Source organism: Apteryx rowi, unplaced genomic scaffold (genome assembly GCF_003343035.1).
Source record: "Apteryx rowi isolate R43461 unplaced genomic scaffold, aptRow1 scaffold_508, whole genome shotgun sequence".
Lineage (NCBI taxonomy): Eukaryota > Metazoa > Chordata > Aves > Apterygiformes > Apterygidae > Apteryx > Apteryx rowi.
This window is the reverse complement of record NW_020450770.1, coordinates 270022-288379: the sequence shown is the minus strand read 5'-3', so window position 1 is coordinate 288379 and position 18358 is coordinate 270022. Positions and strand designations below refer to the sequence as shown.

Here is an 18358-nt window from a genome sequence, read left to right as displayed (position 1 = left end):
TATACTTCAGAGGACTAATGGAACAGTAGAGAAAGTTGTTGTTAATGTCTGGTTTTGTGATCTCCTAGTAGGACAGAAATGAAACATTAGCTTCCTCTGGAATGCTGACAAGAAGCTAGGCTTAATTCTCAAAATAATACACATATATGCTAGGAATTTACCTCCCTGGAAGTGCCTACTGAGTTCACGAAGTAAATAACTCTGTTAGTGGCTCTGACATTTCTGAAAAGTTACGGAGAGCTACCAGAGTTATGGGTAGTTTTCATACTTTAGCAAATTATGCAGGAAAATTAAATGTATCAAAACCTTTTTTTTAACTGAATATATGCTTTTAAAAGGCATAACAATTCATTATTCAGGACACTGAACTGTAAGTGGTCTATTCTATTTCTTAGACCACAGTTGTTATGATGTTAAGCTTTATACTGAAGCAAAGAGAGTGAGAAAAGAACTACAACTTCAAAGAAGTGACCTGTGCGTTACAGACACAGGGGCAAGTCCATTGACATTAGTGGAATTACCCCAGCAGAGATGCTGGCCTACTTGATTAGAAAGACTTCAAAGGCGGATTAAATAATACAAGTCAGTACTTCTGACTGGGATTTTTTTTTTTTTTTTAAAGAGTCCCAGGATAGAATATCAGATTATCAGATTCAGGTGTTCTGAAAGGTAATTTTAAATCTTAATATTTGGACTTGCTCAGCAAGACAAATTTTCTATATTATGTTGATTTGGCATATACTTGAGTACAGTAACTAGGACATTTAATACATTTTAGACAGCAGTGTAGAATAAGAGTCAAGCCATATGATATGGTTCTTGGTCATTCTTCTGTGCAGAGAGAAGAATTTGTATCCATCTGAGATATATTTTAAGATGATAGCATTTCTTTTCTGTCTGGCACCATTTCCCTAACAATCTCTTTTCATACTTCATCCTTAACACTATTATGTATATTTTATTTTATTTTATTTTTTTTTCCTCCTTCAGCCTGATGAGACCTGACTAGTGAGGCAGGAAACTAGAGTATGGCATGACAGTCACTTCATTATTTTTCTTCTGAAACATAGAAACAAGCAAAATAAGATTTTTTGCTAGATACACAGAAGTTTCTGACCGACTTCGACTGTGAACTATAGGTCTGAGGTGGATCAAAAGTGTGGTGAAACACAGTTATAAGAAAAGAATGTCTGAATAAACTGACAGATATTTTCTTTCTTATAGCTGTAGTTCCATTTTTATTATCGATGTTTTATAACATGCTGCAGTRTAGTAACAAAACACGAAACTTTTCACCTATGAATTCCAAAACTTCTTATAAAATTTATTTTTCATAATCCTAATTAAGAATAAATTAAGAACACATAATTAAATTGACTTGGCAAAGTTGGAGTGATTGCACTAGAGTTTTGAACAGAACTTCATTTAATGCATTGAAGCTGTCTTACATTCCACACTTACCTTATTCTGTCATTAGACCCAACATTGATCCCCAAAAATGTCAAAGCAAATTGCTTCAGCTAAGGTTGACAATATGTGTGTCTGAGGATATAGGAAACATCCATCTGCTCAGTTTCTCTCTACTTTCTTCTGCTTTAGATATCCTGTGGGCAAATAATTGCATTTTATTAAAAAAAAAAAAAGCAAAAAAAAAAAGCATTTTAACGCAATAAAAGAAATACCTTTTATTTAAAAAGCAATAGAAGATCACTATCAAAAAACAACATAAAGGATTTTTCCACCCACCATTCACAAAGCACTTGTCAGTATTACAAAGATGCATTCCACTTTTTTTTCTGCCTGTATCTGTATTCTGAAAGCTGGGCAAAACCTGAATCTTAATTTTGCATTTAGTGTCACTGAAGAGGGGTCCCCTTGTCCTGCGAAGCAGAGCCCTGTGGAGGCAGTGGCCCCCTAGGTGGAAAGGGCTGTGCTGGAGGCAGGTACTCTCTCTGCAGCTGAGTAGGTGCTCAGTAAAGCTCATGCATCAGAACTGATTTTATTTTGTGTTTCTTGGCTATTCTGCTCAGATGCTATAGGTCCCTGTTTCCTTTGGAGACTTACTGTGTTCATATGCATTTTTCAGAGGTACTCAAAGATAAGTAGGAAATTTGGGGGCTTAGTCTTGCCTGACTCACCTAACACTTACATGTCAAATGTGTAGATCTGACCTAAACTACCTCCAGAGTCAACAAAGGCACAAAAGTGACAAGGTTAGTGCTGATGTTTATATGTTCAGCATCTATATTAGGACAGATGAATCTCATGTTCTTGTTTTCCAAGACTAAAAAAGTAGCAACATTAATTCCAAATCGTAATGGTTTAAAATAAAAACATTTTCATACCTTTCTCRGACAAGGATAACTTAATTTTCAAGTTATGATGTATAATAAAATACAACCAAGTATATTAGTTAAAATCAAATCAGACTGTGGTTTACTAGAGATATAGTATTGAAATAAGTTAACTGAAATGTACAGTATTTAAAACTTCTGTCAGTAGGAAGATAGTTAAACTCTTCAAAAGACAAGCTGGGGTCCACCTATTTTTATCCCTGTTACCTTGATGGTCATGACAGCAAGAGGTCAATATTTATTAGTACTGAAGAATGAATAACTTAACTACATATATATTTTTTATATTACAATTCTTGATTGGTAATACTGAAATCCATCACCCACCCTCATTTTTATGGAATATGTCGGTGCCAAATCCCTCTTCACTCTGCTTTGCAAAATTGGTATTATTCACTCACAGCAAAGATATTACAGRGGATATCAGGGTATATAAACCAACTAACAACACTACTGGTGTCACCCTAACGGCTTGTTACTGAAAAATTTCTTTGTGTGCATACCATGGTTCAGCTGGCAACCGTAAATGCACATTAGGGTGTCTGCGTGGAAAAATATAAATCAATTAAAGAAATATGGACACTAGAGATATTAAACAAAGCCAGTGGCTTAATCTCTCTTGAAGCAGTTTGTGAAAGACTATTTTAGTTCTCATCTCTCAATGAATGGCTGGTTACTCACAAAATTGCTGTCTCAAGCAGAAACTATTAAGGAACTATATTGCAGCTGGATAATTAAGTGTCTTTATCTCTTTGTAAATGGGCTGTAAGGCATTCTATTTCAGCTCACTAATGAGGACCACTTTATGGTATTCCTAAGTGATGTCTTTCAAATGCACAGTGAATCGAAGTATTATTGTTGTTACCAGTCACTAAGGCTAGATTTATTGGGAAACAAACTTGATAACTGTTGATAATTTATTAGGTAGTAAATAATTATGCCCCTGAGAGGGTGAAAGCTCGCTATATTAACATTGTTTTCCAAGACCTAGTCAGTTCCTGCAGTGCTAAAGCAGGGGAATTCTGTTATAAATGATTTATTTAGTAAGTAGTTGGATACCTCGAGTGTTCTTGTTATGCCATTGTTTGCTTTCCTTGCTTCAAAATCTTGGAGAACTAAATGAGAAATGCAATATTCTGTTAGCTGCTAAAACCTTTCTGTAAATGTTAATGTGAGGCATCTAATCAGCTACATTCTTCCTCTTTCTTCCCCACTTAAATATAGACCTGAAATTCCTATATGTAATGAACCTTAATATTCCTAAAGATTCTAACACTGGACTGGTCCCTAGGCTGGTAGAATCAACACAGCCCTATTAACTGCAGTTCACTGAGGCTTGGTAGTTATGCTGGTTTGTACTAAGAGATTCACGGATGCATTCAAGACCTCCCACATGCAGTGAGCAGGATGCATGCAGCCATGAAGGGCTATGGGTTGATGGCAAAAGGGCTATTTTTGTTTTCGTTATTGCTCCCTGGAAACAAAATCCTATCACTTTTCTGTCCAGTGATTGTAGGGTCATGGGATGAATCAGTTCAGTGAGCTCTTCCAATGGAAGACTAAGCCTGGTTTCAAAAAGAAGAAAAAACAAAGCAAAGTTACCCTCTGCCAGACCTCCTGTTAGATGATTCACTCTGTAGCTATGGAGTCTACAACCAACAGCAGTGGGAAGAGCAGCACAGCTTCTTCAGGAGACACCATGCAGTTACACTAGGTCTTGGGTAAAGACAGTATGCTCCCTTAGATATATATAAAAAAAAAAAAAAGAAAAGAAAAGAAAAAAAGAACACTTATACTCCCATGAACTCCAAATAATTAAATTAAAGCCAGCATTTTCCATTCTAATCATTCAACAGATGATTGTACCTGAGGAAGGACCATTCTTCCCAACCTCCCTCCCTCCCATCACCCTAGAGTTCTCTTTTCTCCCACCTTCTAAAATCTCCATGTCAATTCAAGGTAAGCTCCCAAGTAAATCTTGAATAAAACACACTGAAACTGTTGCTTAATGGTCAAAATTAAAATACTATGTTATCAATTATTATGAAGGAACAGAGAGGAAATCACAAAAAAAGTTGTACTACAGTATAATTCAAGATGTCCTCAAATATTGTGCAAAATTTTAAATCCCTCATCTTGAGAAAAAAACTGAAAAAGCAACAGAGAAAGTCATCAAACGTGTGGAATAGCATCCATACAAGGTTGCATCAGTAGTGCTTCAGCCTATGGAAAGGATAATTTGAAGGAGAATGTGGTAGAAGTCATAAGTGGCTTGTAGAGCTTGGATGCAGAACTAGGAACTCTCTCTTGAAGTGAAAAATGAAGGGGCACCAGCTGAAACAAACTGGTTAAAAGCTAGCAACACAAGATTGTCCTTCACATAATATGTACATGGAATTTCTTGGTATGGGACACTGAATGATTAAAGCTCACATGTTTTCAAGAAGTAACTGGAGAAATTCATGGAAGAAAGTTCATTCAAAGCCTGTTAAATATATCTGGCACAGGAAGTGACTGTGCTGTAAGTTTCTGGAAATACTTGCCTGTTCTTATCCTCTTCCTCATTTGCCTGCTTTGGACATCTGTTCCTACTGAAGTCTCCTTCTGGGGCCAGGTGTTAGCCCAGCCTTTACAAAACCTTTCCCTCCTCCAGGGGAGGGAAAAGGCTAAAAGAATAAGAGAAAAAGGAGAAAAATAATTATGGGGGGTGGGGGCGAGGAAAGAAGAAAATGGAAGGGCAGTGAGAGTTAAAGAATTAAAAATGTACAGAAATGAAACTGGAATGAGGCACTAAGCAGATCACCCCAGCAAAATCCACAGGTCCCAGGGATACCCCAGAGCTGGGGGATGCTGCTCAGTGGTGCCCTGCCTGGAGACGAGGAGGAATGGACACAAGCCCTACAGCACTACTCAATGGGGTCCCCCATCAAGTTGCCTTCTCCTGGTAACGTGACTGACCACTCTGGCCTGGAGGCTGAGGAGGAAGCTCCACCACTTGTAGAGTCTCTGATTTTGGAGACAGGTTATTGGACTAGTTGGAACTGTAGTGTAACTTGGTGCAGCTGCTCTCWTGACTTCATCTGGCATGAATGGGAGTCTTAGCAGTAAAATTTTATAAACTATAATACATAAATTTATAGTCTGTAAACTTGATTTTACAGCTATAGCTTTACAGTAAAAGCCCCCCAAAATCAAGCAACAGACTGATCCCTTCTTCTCTTATTCATAAAAGTCTGCAAAGCCTAGTTCCCAAAACAGAAATATTTTATTTCAATATGTCAAGACAAAGGTGGTTTTTGTCCGTCNCAGATTCAGAGCAAGGCCACAAAGAAATATTACTTTGAAAAGCATTTTGGTGAATGGATACTTTGCTGGAAGAAAAATATATATCCAAACTCCAGTCCTGAACTTTCTAACATGTCCACAATAAGCAAACCTAAGCATGTAAACATGCACGTGCAATGCCTTATCTGAGAAGGCTGCCAGACTCAAAGACATCCAGAAGAACCTTTCATATTGTTGTTGAAAAGTGATGTTCGGACTTCATGGACATGGAAGTAAAAGAGCATATTAACACAGGACAAAACAAAGTTGACCTTGCAGAAGATTTTAAATCAGGCTGGGATAATTTGTCTTTCTCTGTAACGATTTAGAATTGGGTGCTATATGCATATAAGTTCACATTTAAAATCTTTACTTAGAGAGCTAGATACATAAAGAGAAACCTAAGCTGCTGATGTTTTATCAATAATAAAGAACTGTAATAATTTTAATTTCATAGAGCTGAAACAACTCTCAATATATAGTAAGTTTCCTAATTCCTTTTCACATTGTCTACATTAGACAAAAGTGGCTTTAATACTCTAAAATTACTTTTTGGAGAAGAAAACAATATAATATATATTATATCAAGTTAAAAACCAGAAAATACACTTTTCAAGTCTTGTTTGACAGGAAGGGGCACAAACATGCTCTTACATTTTATCATTTTAGTTTGTGGGCAACAGTGTAATTATCTAGGGAATACATCTCAGCTGAAGTGGAACTCCAGCTTTGCACCTTTCCCTGTGGTGTGCGTGTACCATTTGCAGCACAATTATGTTGTTGCAGGATTGTTTGTTTCAGGGAATAATTGGACATCACAGACATCTCTTAGCTACAGGCTAATGTTTGTTCTCAGTGGAGGCTGCTATATGCAAGACAAGGCTGTTGAAATAACAGACTATACCTCTGTCTGTAAGTCAGCAAAAAAGGAGTGGCTATAACTCTTTGCATATTTTCCCTCCTCAAAACAAAAATAATCTTCACCATTTCTTTATCAGATCTGTTTCTAGTTCCTGCTGCTAAGTCTGGGAACATATGTACACATGTGGGCCACGTTCCAGGCCTCCACACTGGAGATACTGGACTGGATACTTTGGCTGACATTAGCAAAATGTTCGTGATTTGATTCTTCTTAGCGAGTCGGGCACTACTTGCCTTCGTGACTGGAAATGTGGTGGTGCATGGCAGCTGCACCCAGATGGCAGAGAAAGAGGTCAGAGATATGGGAGCACTTACAAAAATGTAGGCTTCCCCATGTGTCTGGAACCATGACAAGATTGGGGCAAAATCTGTTTGCAGTCTGGGTCCAAACAGAGTCTGCCGCTTGGTGGTCCTCAGATGACCCTGCCCTAGAATGCTACTGCTGCAGGCAAAGAGACCTCAATTTACACGCTTTCCCTCTCTGATTTCTCTGAAGCTCTTGACCTGGGGATAGAAATTTCCATCTCAGATGCTTTTGACAGAGCAGCTAAAATTTGGGTCAAATATATTTGCTGATAAGATATTGAGAGAGACCTTTTCTTCTAGGTTTCAAAAGCATGAAGATTCTTTTGTAAGTGTCTATTAGTATATAGTGACTATTGAGCATGATAAGAAAATTAGATGCATGTAAATAAAACAAACTATGAAAATATAATAATTGACTAAGGCACTACACAAATCTCTGAATTTCTATCTAAGTCATCCTCATGCAAGAAACTTACAGCTGCCATTCATTTATTGGCAGTATCACTAGAGGATATAAGACTAGTGATTAACTCAGTCTTCACTGGTTTCGCAAATATGACAGTTCAGATCTAAATTTAGTGTATATGAATGTGATTGTACTGATTCGCTCAATATAATGAACTGCAGTTTGCCTGTAAGCAATAACAAATATTAGGGTATAATTAAGGGAAGTAATTTCAAATTAATACAGCACCAATATCTAACAGAGACTTGAAGAACAGTGCGATACCCATTTAATTTTCTCAAAAAAAAAATCAGAAATCTCAGGAAAAAAAGAAATACATTAATTTAAAGTAACATTTTTTCCAAATAGAGATTGGATAATTTTCATACAACTAGGAAAAATCTAGATATTGTATATTTTAAATTTCCAGTTCATAGAAGGGAACTTTAGATTACTAAATATTTCAGGAGTCATTTATTCTTAAGAGTTAGTTCATGTTTCTGTAAAGCTGGGGAGAAAAATGTGTATTGTTCAAGGTAGCTGTTAGGAACTCATTTACCCTTAGCTTGTTTTCATGACTGTGAATAAGATAACAGAAGAATAATCTCCTCCACACACCACTAACGATGGCTAAGGGGTTTCACTGGCTATTGTTTTAAAAACGTCCCAGTGTGTCTGAGCTCTCTTACTTGCAAGCTCTGATAACTCTTTCTAAGACGACTGAAGAGTCTACAACCTCAGCTGCTGAGCCAGCTGCCTAATGAAGGTGAATGCCCTGGTAGCAGGGGCAGCGAACAGCTGCTCAGCCACTGCAGTTCACAGCGCCGGGTTAGCGGAAACCCTGCTGATTTGGGTTTCTGTTCCTGGGCCCTGCAGGGAACCATGCAGCTGAGGAGCAGAAAGAAAAAGATTCACCAGATAGGAAAACATAGGTAGTATAGCCCAAGGAGAAAGTTACCAGGCTAAAAATTAACCAAAAGACATTTAGAGATGCAATGAAAGACATGTATTTCTCTTGTTCAGTTCACGTGTTCAGGAAACCAGGACTTTACATATATGCAACACTGCTTCAAGGGAATCAGACTTCATCACCAATTTATTCATTCAGAAAAGGCAAACAAAAAAAAAAACCCTCCTGGGCTCCAAATTTTGGCTTATTATTCAGGTTTAAAAATGGTAACATTRTTTTGCTTGACATAGACTTCATATTTTTCTTTAGGTATATAAAATTTTGGTATGAGGATTGTATTTAAAAATAGCTAAACTTACATTAGAAAACTGTGTAAAGTCAATTAAAATCTTTAAGCTGTACAAAGAAATTTAATGACCACATGTTTTGTTTTAGAACTCTTTTCTTTGAGTACTATTAATTTTTTTATTATTACTATTTACATATCTACCATATGTCAGCCAGTGCATCATTCAGGAACGTCACTTGATGTRTAAAGAATTCAAGGCCTATGTAATGTTCTAGGAAAAACAATGAATCTGGAGCTGTAGTAGGTAGAAGTGGTTCGGAAACTCTGTGGAATATTAAGTTAAAAAAACAACAGCAAACCTCAGAAAAAACATATTTGACCAAAAAAAGAACATCACCAGTAACATTCCTGAGTATTAATTTTCTGATAACTTTGGGCTGTTCTTGCAAATTACAGTCTGATATATTAAGGAAAACTGAACTTTGGGCTGGTCGTGCTAAATAAACTGTGCTGCAGTCTATAACAGTTCAGCAGGAGCTTTGCAAGGAACTGAGCTTTTCCTCCAGCGGGAGCACAGACTCCTGAGTAAGGGATGACTGACATCTAAGGAAAGCCATCTTCTCTTGGCTACAGTAGTTCACTGAATAAAATCCACTGCTGCAAAAGAAGGGTATTGGGTTGCTTGGACTAGGGGAAATCACAGGGCCAGTTCTGCTGCCTGTGATTTCAGGTATTTCAGCTGGTGGATATTGAAAGGGCAGAAGGAAATGGGCATAGATATGGCATTTATCTTTCCTTGTCGTCTTCATCTGTGACATCAACATCAGTTCAGTTATGATTTTTCTCGTCTCTAAGCACAAGGGAAAGTTTTCTTTATAACCTACCTAAGTATGCTTCCTACAGATCCATCTCCTTAGAGAGTTCTTTTCAAATCTGACTCTAATTCATCTGAGATTAAAATCTTGCCTAAATTAGAATTTTATTTTTCTAGGCAAATGAATTGTGTTTTCTTTCTTTTCTTTTTACCTCTCTCATGCAATAGGAACATATATAAATGCCATTAAATATCAAACCGAATATTCCTTGGCATTCTGAACAGGTGCTATTGAGTGGATTGATATTGCTTCACTTGCAAAGTACTGTGTTACCAGCTATTGAGCTGCCTACTTACAATGTTGCAGTCTACTGTTATGATTTTAAGGGCTTGAACACATGATCCATTTTTTCGCTGTTTATATTTTTAAAATAAACAATAGAAAAGAACAGCAAATGGAGAAATCAAGATCTTTAGGTTATGATAGTATGTTTTTTTAAAAGTTAGATAATAGTAATTCAAGGAGTTATTTGTGAAATTTTTGCCTAACTTTCAGTTAAAAATGAGCCAAATTCAGTTCTCAGTATCCTTGAGTAAATCTAATGTAGTTATTTCCAAGTATTTTGCAAAATGCATGTAATGTCTAAATAGAGGTAAGATGGTCTCGCTACATATATTATAGATATTAAAATAAAAATACTTTAAGACTCAAGGAAATGAAGACACTGCCTCTGCAAGACTAAATATATTTTTAGACAGAGAGACTGACGTCTGCAGTTGAAACAACAGTCTTAGAGAAGTCCAGGCCATGAAGAATGGATCTAATCTAAAGTTCCCTGAAATCAATGAGAGGCTTTCTTTTAATTCCTCTAGGCTTTGGCGTCAGCCCCAAGTAATTATTCAGGCTGGACTTTGGCCACTGATGCTAACACCATCTGCTTAGAAAATAATACCACGAAATCTTTAATTAACACAAATCACTAAGGCCTCAGTTCTGTGTTATCTGAAAAATGGCACCTTTGAGAGTTCATTGTTCCTGCGTGTCTTGCTGAGGACCCCATTCAGTCCCATTGCAAAGAGAAGTGTGTCACCTACTGCGTTGCCAGCACTACCTTTCTTTTCCAAATATCTCCAAGTTTCAAAGCAGTTGATTTTCCAACTGGAGTTCACATACAAGTATGTGAACCAGGGTTTATTTTTATTGATGTTATTGGACAAAAATAATAAGCTCACAGCACATAAATGTAAAAGGAAAAATAAGACTTTTTTTGTTAAAGTGCAATTTTAAAAGAACAAAATAAAAGACATAAAAGGGGAAAAAATTATGACAGTCTGTGTAAAATGTCTACCTAGGGAGCAGGATAGCCTTGCAGTTCAAGGCTGGATTTCTCACTGGTTCTATTTTTGGCTTTTCATGAAATTACTGAGGCAAAACGTTTAACATTTTTCTTTCTCAGTTTCTCCACCTGTGAATACTACCTGTGGTTTTAACACCACTTCATCTTGCAGGAATTTGCCATGCTAAAATACTGCTTTGAAGTACTCAGATGGGAGACAGTATATCAACCTGCAAAGCCTTACTATTATTGCATACCATCTTATGGCCTGGATAATCCCACATGCTGTGCAAGGCTGTAGCTGTTTTGTGCACCATCATCATTAAGTGCAAGATTTGCCGCATGGGCCATTTCATTGAGAGTGAATAAGGCGTACCTATAACCTACATTTTCAAGCCAAAAATGAAAAAGATGTGGCTGTCACCAGAAGATGAGTGTGTCTGGAGGACTTAAATGTTGTTTCCTTATTGTAGGGATTAATGAAGTGCTGGCCTAGGCCTTGTGCAGCACTTAAGGACATGTTTAGCTTTAAGAATCTGAGTAGACTGATGGATTTCCATGGGAATACTGATGTGCTTAAAGTATGTGTTGTTGGAATGAAGTCATATCCTTTGGGATCGTGTGAGATCAGGCTACTTTTGTTTGTGAAAGCAAAGAAACTCTCTCAGTTTTTACTGCTTCAGGGAATCTCCTGACTGTTCAAGGCTGGGATCCTCAGATACCTTGCCCTCTTGATTTCTCAGCCCAGGCCCAATGTATGTGGCGTGTCTGTGATATACAGGTTCAAGATCTGTGCTGGTGTTCTAACATTAATTCTTTTCCTATTCTGTGCCTTAAAAAAAAATAAATCCAGGGGCTAAATCATACCTCTAAACAACTGATTTCAGTAGCATTAGGGTTTTTGTTTTTTTTTTTTCCCCGCAGGTAGTGTCTAGCAACTAGTATGTAGACAGGAAGATCATAAAATAATTCTCTGTCCCCCTCCCTCCCCCCAAAAAATTAAGGAAGCAGCTCTCTTGCCCCAAGCACCTGAGCTGTTCAAAAGGCATCATCTCCTGGAGAATGGGCACAAGCTCTCTCCTTGCAGGTTTCTGTGTTCCTGTCTCATGAATCTCTGGCACAGATCACAGCACTGAACAAGCTTCTCCACCCCAAGATGCCATCACAGGGGTAAGGATGCTTGGCTATCTACCAGACAACCTGTTAGACAGGCAGGACACCTGCAGCTGTCCAGGGCTCGGAAGTAATCTGTTCAATTTTTCAAAGGCTGCAACACAAGACAGGACGCTCTGTTTAGCCATTTGCATCATGACTTACTTCTGCTAGTGCCTCCTCTGCTATTTGACTGAAGGGTTCATATCAATTCTTTAACAGTTAAAATTTGCCAAATGCACTAATTGTGTAAGGACCAAAGTACAGTTATTACTATGTATGTTTTAAAGGAATAACTTGTGCAAAAGTGTACCTGCTTATATAGTATTGCCTAAGGTTGCTGTTGTAACTTGCATTATCATATTTTTCTGTTTTGCAGTTTTACTAAAGAATGCAAAAAAGGAGGAAGAAAAGCCATTCAGAGACTGTGCAGATGTATACCACTCTGGTTTTAACAAAAGTGGGGTCTACACTATTTACATTAACAACGTGTCAGATCCTAAAAAGGTAAAATGTATAGTTGTGTTTGTTCTTGTTTGTTGAAGTTGATGGTGCCTTGGCCTTAAGGGAGCACTTGAAATCTTTATGGAAGTTTTAATTCAGCAAACAGTTGTACTGGTATAAATAACCTGGGCTATATTCAATTTAAAAAATTACAATAGAGTGAAGCAAATGATAAACTATGTGTGGAGTATAATTCCAGCCATTCTTCTTTCTCATCGACAGGGAATCCTTCCTAGATTCCACCAGTCAACAGCTAACCTTCCCGCTTCCTCCCGCTCTGCAAGTTCAGTTGAATCAGACAATGGCCAGAAATAAGTTTGTGTTAAAGTTTAGAAAAGAATTAGTAAATGCTGTAATGGGAGGCTGATGGGGAGATGATCTGGTAACACAGAGAAAAAAGTAGCAGAATGAGTAGATTTTAAAGATACAGAAGATTTAGGAAAAGCCTGTGTTTCTTGTACAGAGTAGGAAGGAATTTCTTTGTCTGTGGAGAACACAACATGATAAATATTAGGAGAGCTTGAGATGATGAAACATATACTTATTTATGCAAGATGAAACATCCCTGGGATGTTTTTTTAATGAAAATGAAGCATTAATCTGTAAAGAGGAATGGTTTTGGAAGGCTTTTGGGGCTAAGGTGTCTGAGCCAGTTGTAGCTAGGGACATGAAAGAGTAACCTCAGCCTAATTTGTATTTGGAGGAGTGCTGGCTCTCCCCTGAAAGAGCACTGTTGGCAGTAATCCCTGACAAGGCTAAAGGCTTGCTGCCTGGGAGAGGAAACTGCAGTGGTACCCAGCAAGTGGGCCAAACAGCAGAGAGGGAACAATATCTTTCTGATGAATTTATTCTTACTGCAGTAAAATGGTGATCCTGCAAACAGAAAGAGGCAATAACAAATGCTACAAATTTTTAATCGCTGTAGCCGTTCTATGGCAAAATACTAATATATGTAAAATTTATTTCTAAAGTGAATTTGGTTTTATTATAGGCCTTTGGAAGCCTATAAATATCAAGACATTAAAGTTTACTAAGGATTTAGAGTTCATTAAACCTTCAATAGAATAGGGGTGGGAGAATGCTATGGGCAAAGGTCAATACAACTCTGATGAAAGTGAATGGACAAATAATTGACATGATTATAGTAAAATAAAGACCCCTTAAGCTTTATTGAACAAGACAAGAGGACTAGAAGTAGTTCTGTAGAAGCTGTTCAATTCAGAACACARGTGCACCTTTAAAGTCTGGATTGCATATGCAAATTGGCAGTGGGTTATCTCAACCTTATTAAAGTTCGCAAACCATCCCTACAAGCTTTGTTGCAGTGAAAAATGATGATTATCTGAAAGCACGATAGCACTGCTCCTCCCGGTGCATTTAGCTTAAATCCACTTCACTGGGAATATAAAGACAGTGACACTATGGAAGCTATGCAGTGTTTCTGATATATCCTTGTTTGCAGACACTGTTATCAATGAATAAAGGCAGCACGACTCAGCTGATATCATTGCATTTTTTTTTCCAACAGGCTCTATTTTATTTTGCTTCCTGTTTTGGCAAGAAAATGAAAGAATGCGTGTGAGTGTGCTGGGGCTGTTTCTGCTAGCACCTGTGTCTGCCTTGCCCTAGTGATAATACAGTACGAGCTGATCCTGTGCACATTCATGCTRGTCAAGGGAGGATTCTGATTGCTTTAACAGATGTTTTTTTCAGACATTAAGGCTGCATTAACAGCCTGCAAGGTACTGCTGTGCAGAGATAGCTGAGCTAGTTTCAAAATCACATCAGTGCAGCACTGTGCTGGGACTAATTAGCCCACAGGTAGCACCACACTGACATAGTGAGACTGCGTCTGGGACCCATGCTGTAGCTTGATAAGTATTCCAGGGAGACATATGTGCTCGTTTAAAGGCAGCTTAGTTATCTGGAATACCACAATGCGATGCACCACACCAACAAGTCTTAAGTGGCCTAATAGATTGTCACCTTCTGTAATACTTGCAGCCACTGGCAACTTTCTCATTTATAGTAATTTTATACTTTAGGTCACAAAAATATTTTCATTTCATGTTATATTTCCTAAGGGATACTTCCTAGCATCCAGAGATTCAATAGAAAATATCCCTTGATCATCTGTATAAATGTTATGGTCAGTTCTCCTAGCTTTTTGGCATTTATACTTTCATATATTCATAGAGAATTATTCTCCATGCTTACAACTCTGTGCTGTTTATATGCCTCATCTGTATGTGCTTAATTATTTGCACATCTAAAATTGTCCTCCCATTTACTCTCCACTTACAAAATTAGATTGAAATCTTTCCTTCATGCCCCTATCTTCAGCAGTTCATTAGCTTAAAGTGTCTTCCAACACTCCACCAAAAATTAATGATTCATTTCTGTTTGAAAGGACCTTAAAAATATTCTGTATTTTTGAGATGGGAGAGAAAAAGATAGGCTGAAACTATTGAGTTAATTAGAACAGCTTATTTTGGTGTTGTGGAGTGTGCTTGTGTGTCCATGTGTCTTGCCTGATGGTGCTGATGAGTGATGGTGCCCAAGCCGTAGTGGGAGCAAAGGGGAGAAGAAGAGTCCTCTGCGTCACCCTGCAGAGGGGGGGTCGGCTGCAGGGGAAAGCACCCCGGCCACGGGGCAGAAGGGCTCCAGCAGAGGGGTCGTTGCCATTTCAGGAACCGAAGGAGACTGGAGGGGGATTGGTCTGAGTGCCTGCAGCACCTCCATATCTCCCCGTGGCAGTCACTGTGTGTGCATCTGCCAGACGTTTAACTCATTAAATGCATGCAGGCCCCATGTACTGTGGAGCTCGTGCTCCCGGCATGGTCGGCAACAAGCTTGGTGTTTGCATAGCAGAGATGCATCCCCCAATCTTAAATGGCTGGTCTTGAGCTCATTGCTCCAGGCCAACAATTAAACACGCTAATTCTTAGTGAGCAAGCACTTAAAATGCAATGAGTAGTAGCCCCCCTCTTTTTATTTATTTTAAAATTGTGCTAAACTCTAAATGGTTATTATAAAGCTTATAATAATTTAATCCATACAGTTAAAATATGTATAAATAGTCCCATACTGTTATTTAGTAGCTTGGGGTTTTTCTTCTGTGCATTCAAGAAAGGGCAAATGTGCAATGCTTTGGAGGTCCTTTAAATCTAAATCAGGTCTTTTTACTGATGATAGAATCTAGAGATGCATAAAAATTCAAAGTCACTTTTCTTCATCCTTTTAGCTTTTGGTAGAGTATTAAACATCAGAATATGTTAAAAGGTGTTGAATGGCTAGTGCCTTGACCTTGTCTGGGACAGAAGCCAKTCCAGGACATGTGTTGGCGAGAATCATGCACAGCTAACATCTATAATCAGCTTGGCAGTACTGTTAATACGGCAGGTGTTTGTGTCTACCACCACAGAAAGTGCCAGACCTCACAATGATGGTTAGTGAATTATGTGGTGCTGTAAATCTTTCTGTCACTGTGCGGTTTTCTCTTGTAATCTACTATATCATTCAGAAAACATCAAAGTATTTTTATAGGTATTTTATTATATTTTATTACAAAAAAGACAATTTTTGAATCTTTAATATTAATGCTCTTAATATAGTTCAGGATTTAATGCATTAAAAATTGGCAGTAGTTTACTGGAAGTTTGAGAAGACTTATAAGTGAATCCATCATTTAGAAATTCTCACTGTAAATCAGACTAAAGAAATTAAATCCTGTAGATAAATGTTTTGACTCACAGTGTCTTCCCTGAAGGAGTAATAGGGCCAAAATGTTTGTCTAGCAAATTGTGGGTTTTCTTGTGGTTACTCAAAATCAAGTTCACATGTTTGCACTATTCAGTATTCTGTTTCCTTCCTGTACCTATGCAGGGACTTTACTCAGCATGCCTGGAGCAAATCAAAACAAAAATACTTGCACAGGATTGCTATGACAATGTGCATAAGCAGGAAAGATTTGGAACTGTTTTGCCTGAGGGTAAAAAGTGGTTCTCTAGTCAACTGAGGGAGTAATCTTTATTTAACTGAATTGGTGACCTTCAATGTGGTGAAGCAACTTGAAACTTTAAATTATCGGCCATTGTTGAATGGATTGGCTCTGCACTTGTTGATGTGAATGTCAAAGGCTGGGCGTATTGGTGGCACCTCTTCAACCTTCTTATAAACTGGCATCTAACTTTAGAAGGGGGATGTGACTATTCAAGAGCACACTAAAATGAAATTTAGGGTAGTTGCAGTGCCAGTATGGGATGGATGAGTACATGAGAATGAAAATCATGAAAATTTGCTTCAGTGAGTAGCCCCAAGAAACTGAAAATGTCTTAAAATCCAGCGTCATACAAAAATAAAAGCTCTAGTGAGTACTATCCCTTGCCTCATACCAAAAAAACTGAATGGATAAACAGTATTTCACAATCTTTCATAATTTATCTTTTGTAATTGAAGAGGATGATGTAAGAAAAGTGAAAAATAAATGAAAATGAAATATCCATTTTGATTGTTATATGGATTTTTTAAGATTGTTAATAGATTTCAATTGACACAATAGTCTTACATCAAGCTTCAGCAAAATTGTTAGGAGCATAAATTATCTTTAATATATAGAACTTCAGTATCTAATTTAGAATTTTATTAGTGGAATAGTGGTAGGATATGATCTTACAGGTTCAGTACTGGTCTTAACTTTCAGGTTTATCTGGGAAACCTCTGTTCTTAAACCTGCTCTTACCTATGTTCTTTTTCAGCTGTAAGGCGGATTAGACCGAGATAGATTACCCATGTTTTCAGTACTTCCTGACACACAGTAGACAACATTACAATACAGAGCAAAGTAATAACTGAGTAATTGCATCTGTGCTACATTTTGGATTCCATGAATTGCTATTTTCTGTAAGAATTCTTAAGAATTCTTTCTTAGAATGATACTCTGCTACAAGCTCTACAAAATATTACCRAAAGTAATATTAATTATTAATTAATAATACTGAAAGCTGAGGATTCTGAGGAGGATGACAGAGGGTTGTGCTTGGTTAATGTGCTGGAAGTATGGAAGACTGCTGGATGAATCACAGTGGACATCGGGAGAGCTTGGGTTATTGTAGTGAAGGGACTGAGGATACCATCAGGGGCATAGGGGTGAATCCGTATGAAGACGAAGTTCTTTAATTCCATTATTCACAAATACCTTTTTTTTTTTCTCTCTCTCTCTCTAAGGTGACAGAATTCTAATCCAAGTATCTTCTTTTTTTTATTGCTGCATAGGTCTTTTGCAATATGGAAATTGCAGGAGGAGGATGGACAGTTATACAACACCGAGAAGATGGAAGTCTGGATTTCCAAAAAGGTTGGAAAGAATATAAAATGGTAAGGTGAAAAATGTGGAATAGCATTATAGTTCATAGGGGTACTGTATTTCATATAGTACTTCCCATATTCTTCAGCAGATAGTTCTGCCTATAACAGTATGATGTAGTCCTACACTCTTTTATGAGCTACCTTTTCTCATTATTGATTCTATTTAAAATATCTGTACTCTTTATACTTAGTTGTGTATTTTTCTGCATAACTTAGAATTGCTTTCAAATCGGTTAATGAGATTACAACCARGCCATGCCTAGGCATATGCAGTGAAGATTGTTGCTGTCTGTGCCTTGGAAGTTTTGACTTGCTGTGATGTTAAGGAGTAATAAGTATCTGATGATGCTCCTCATGCATGGATGTTTTCAACTGAGGGGAACTCCTTTAAAACTTGGAGCATCTCAGACAGGAATGAGAAGTTTTACTGGGGTTTATCCCAAGCCACACAATGCCTCTGCCAATCAATCCAATGTACTGGAAATGATGATACTTCAAATAGGATCAAAAGAAAATAAATAACTTACAAAATTACAGATGACATGATTTTAGCAGGCTATATTCCCTTTCCAAGTCAAAAAAAAAAAAAAGATTACTCCAACATAAATAACTTCTGATTTTTTTCTTCCCTGCCT

General features: G+C 37.5%; 1 protein-coding gene across 1 annotated transcript in view; it reads left to right on the top strand.

Annotated features, from left to right (window-relative positions):
* ANGPT1 (angiopoietin 1) overlaps positions 1-18358 on the top strand; it is a 167007-nt gene that overhangs the window by 93290 nt on the left and 55359 nt on the right. Inside the window, exons 5-6 of the mRNA XM_026080009.1 lie at positions 12232-12359; positions 17631-17732. Coding sequence (XP_025935794.1) covers positions 12232-12359; positions 17631-17732 — 230 coding nt within the window. The remainder of the gene's footprint in view (positions 1-12231; positions 12360-17630; positions 17733-18358) is intronic.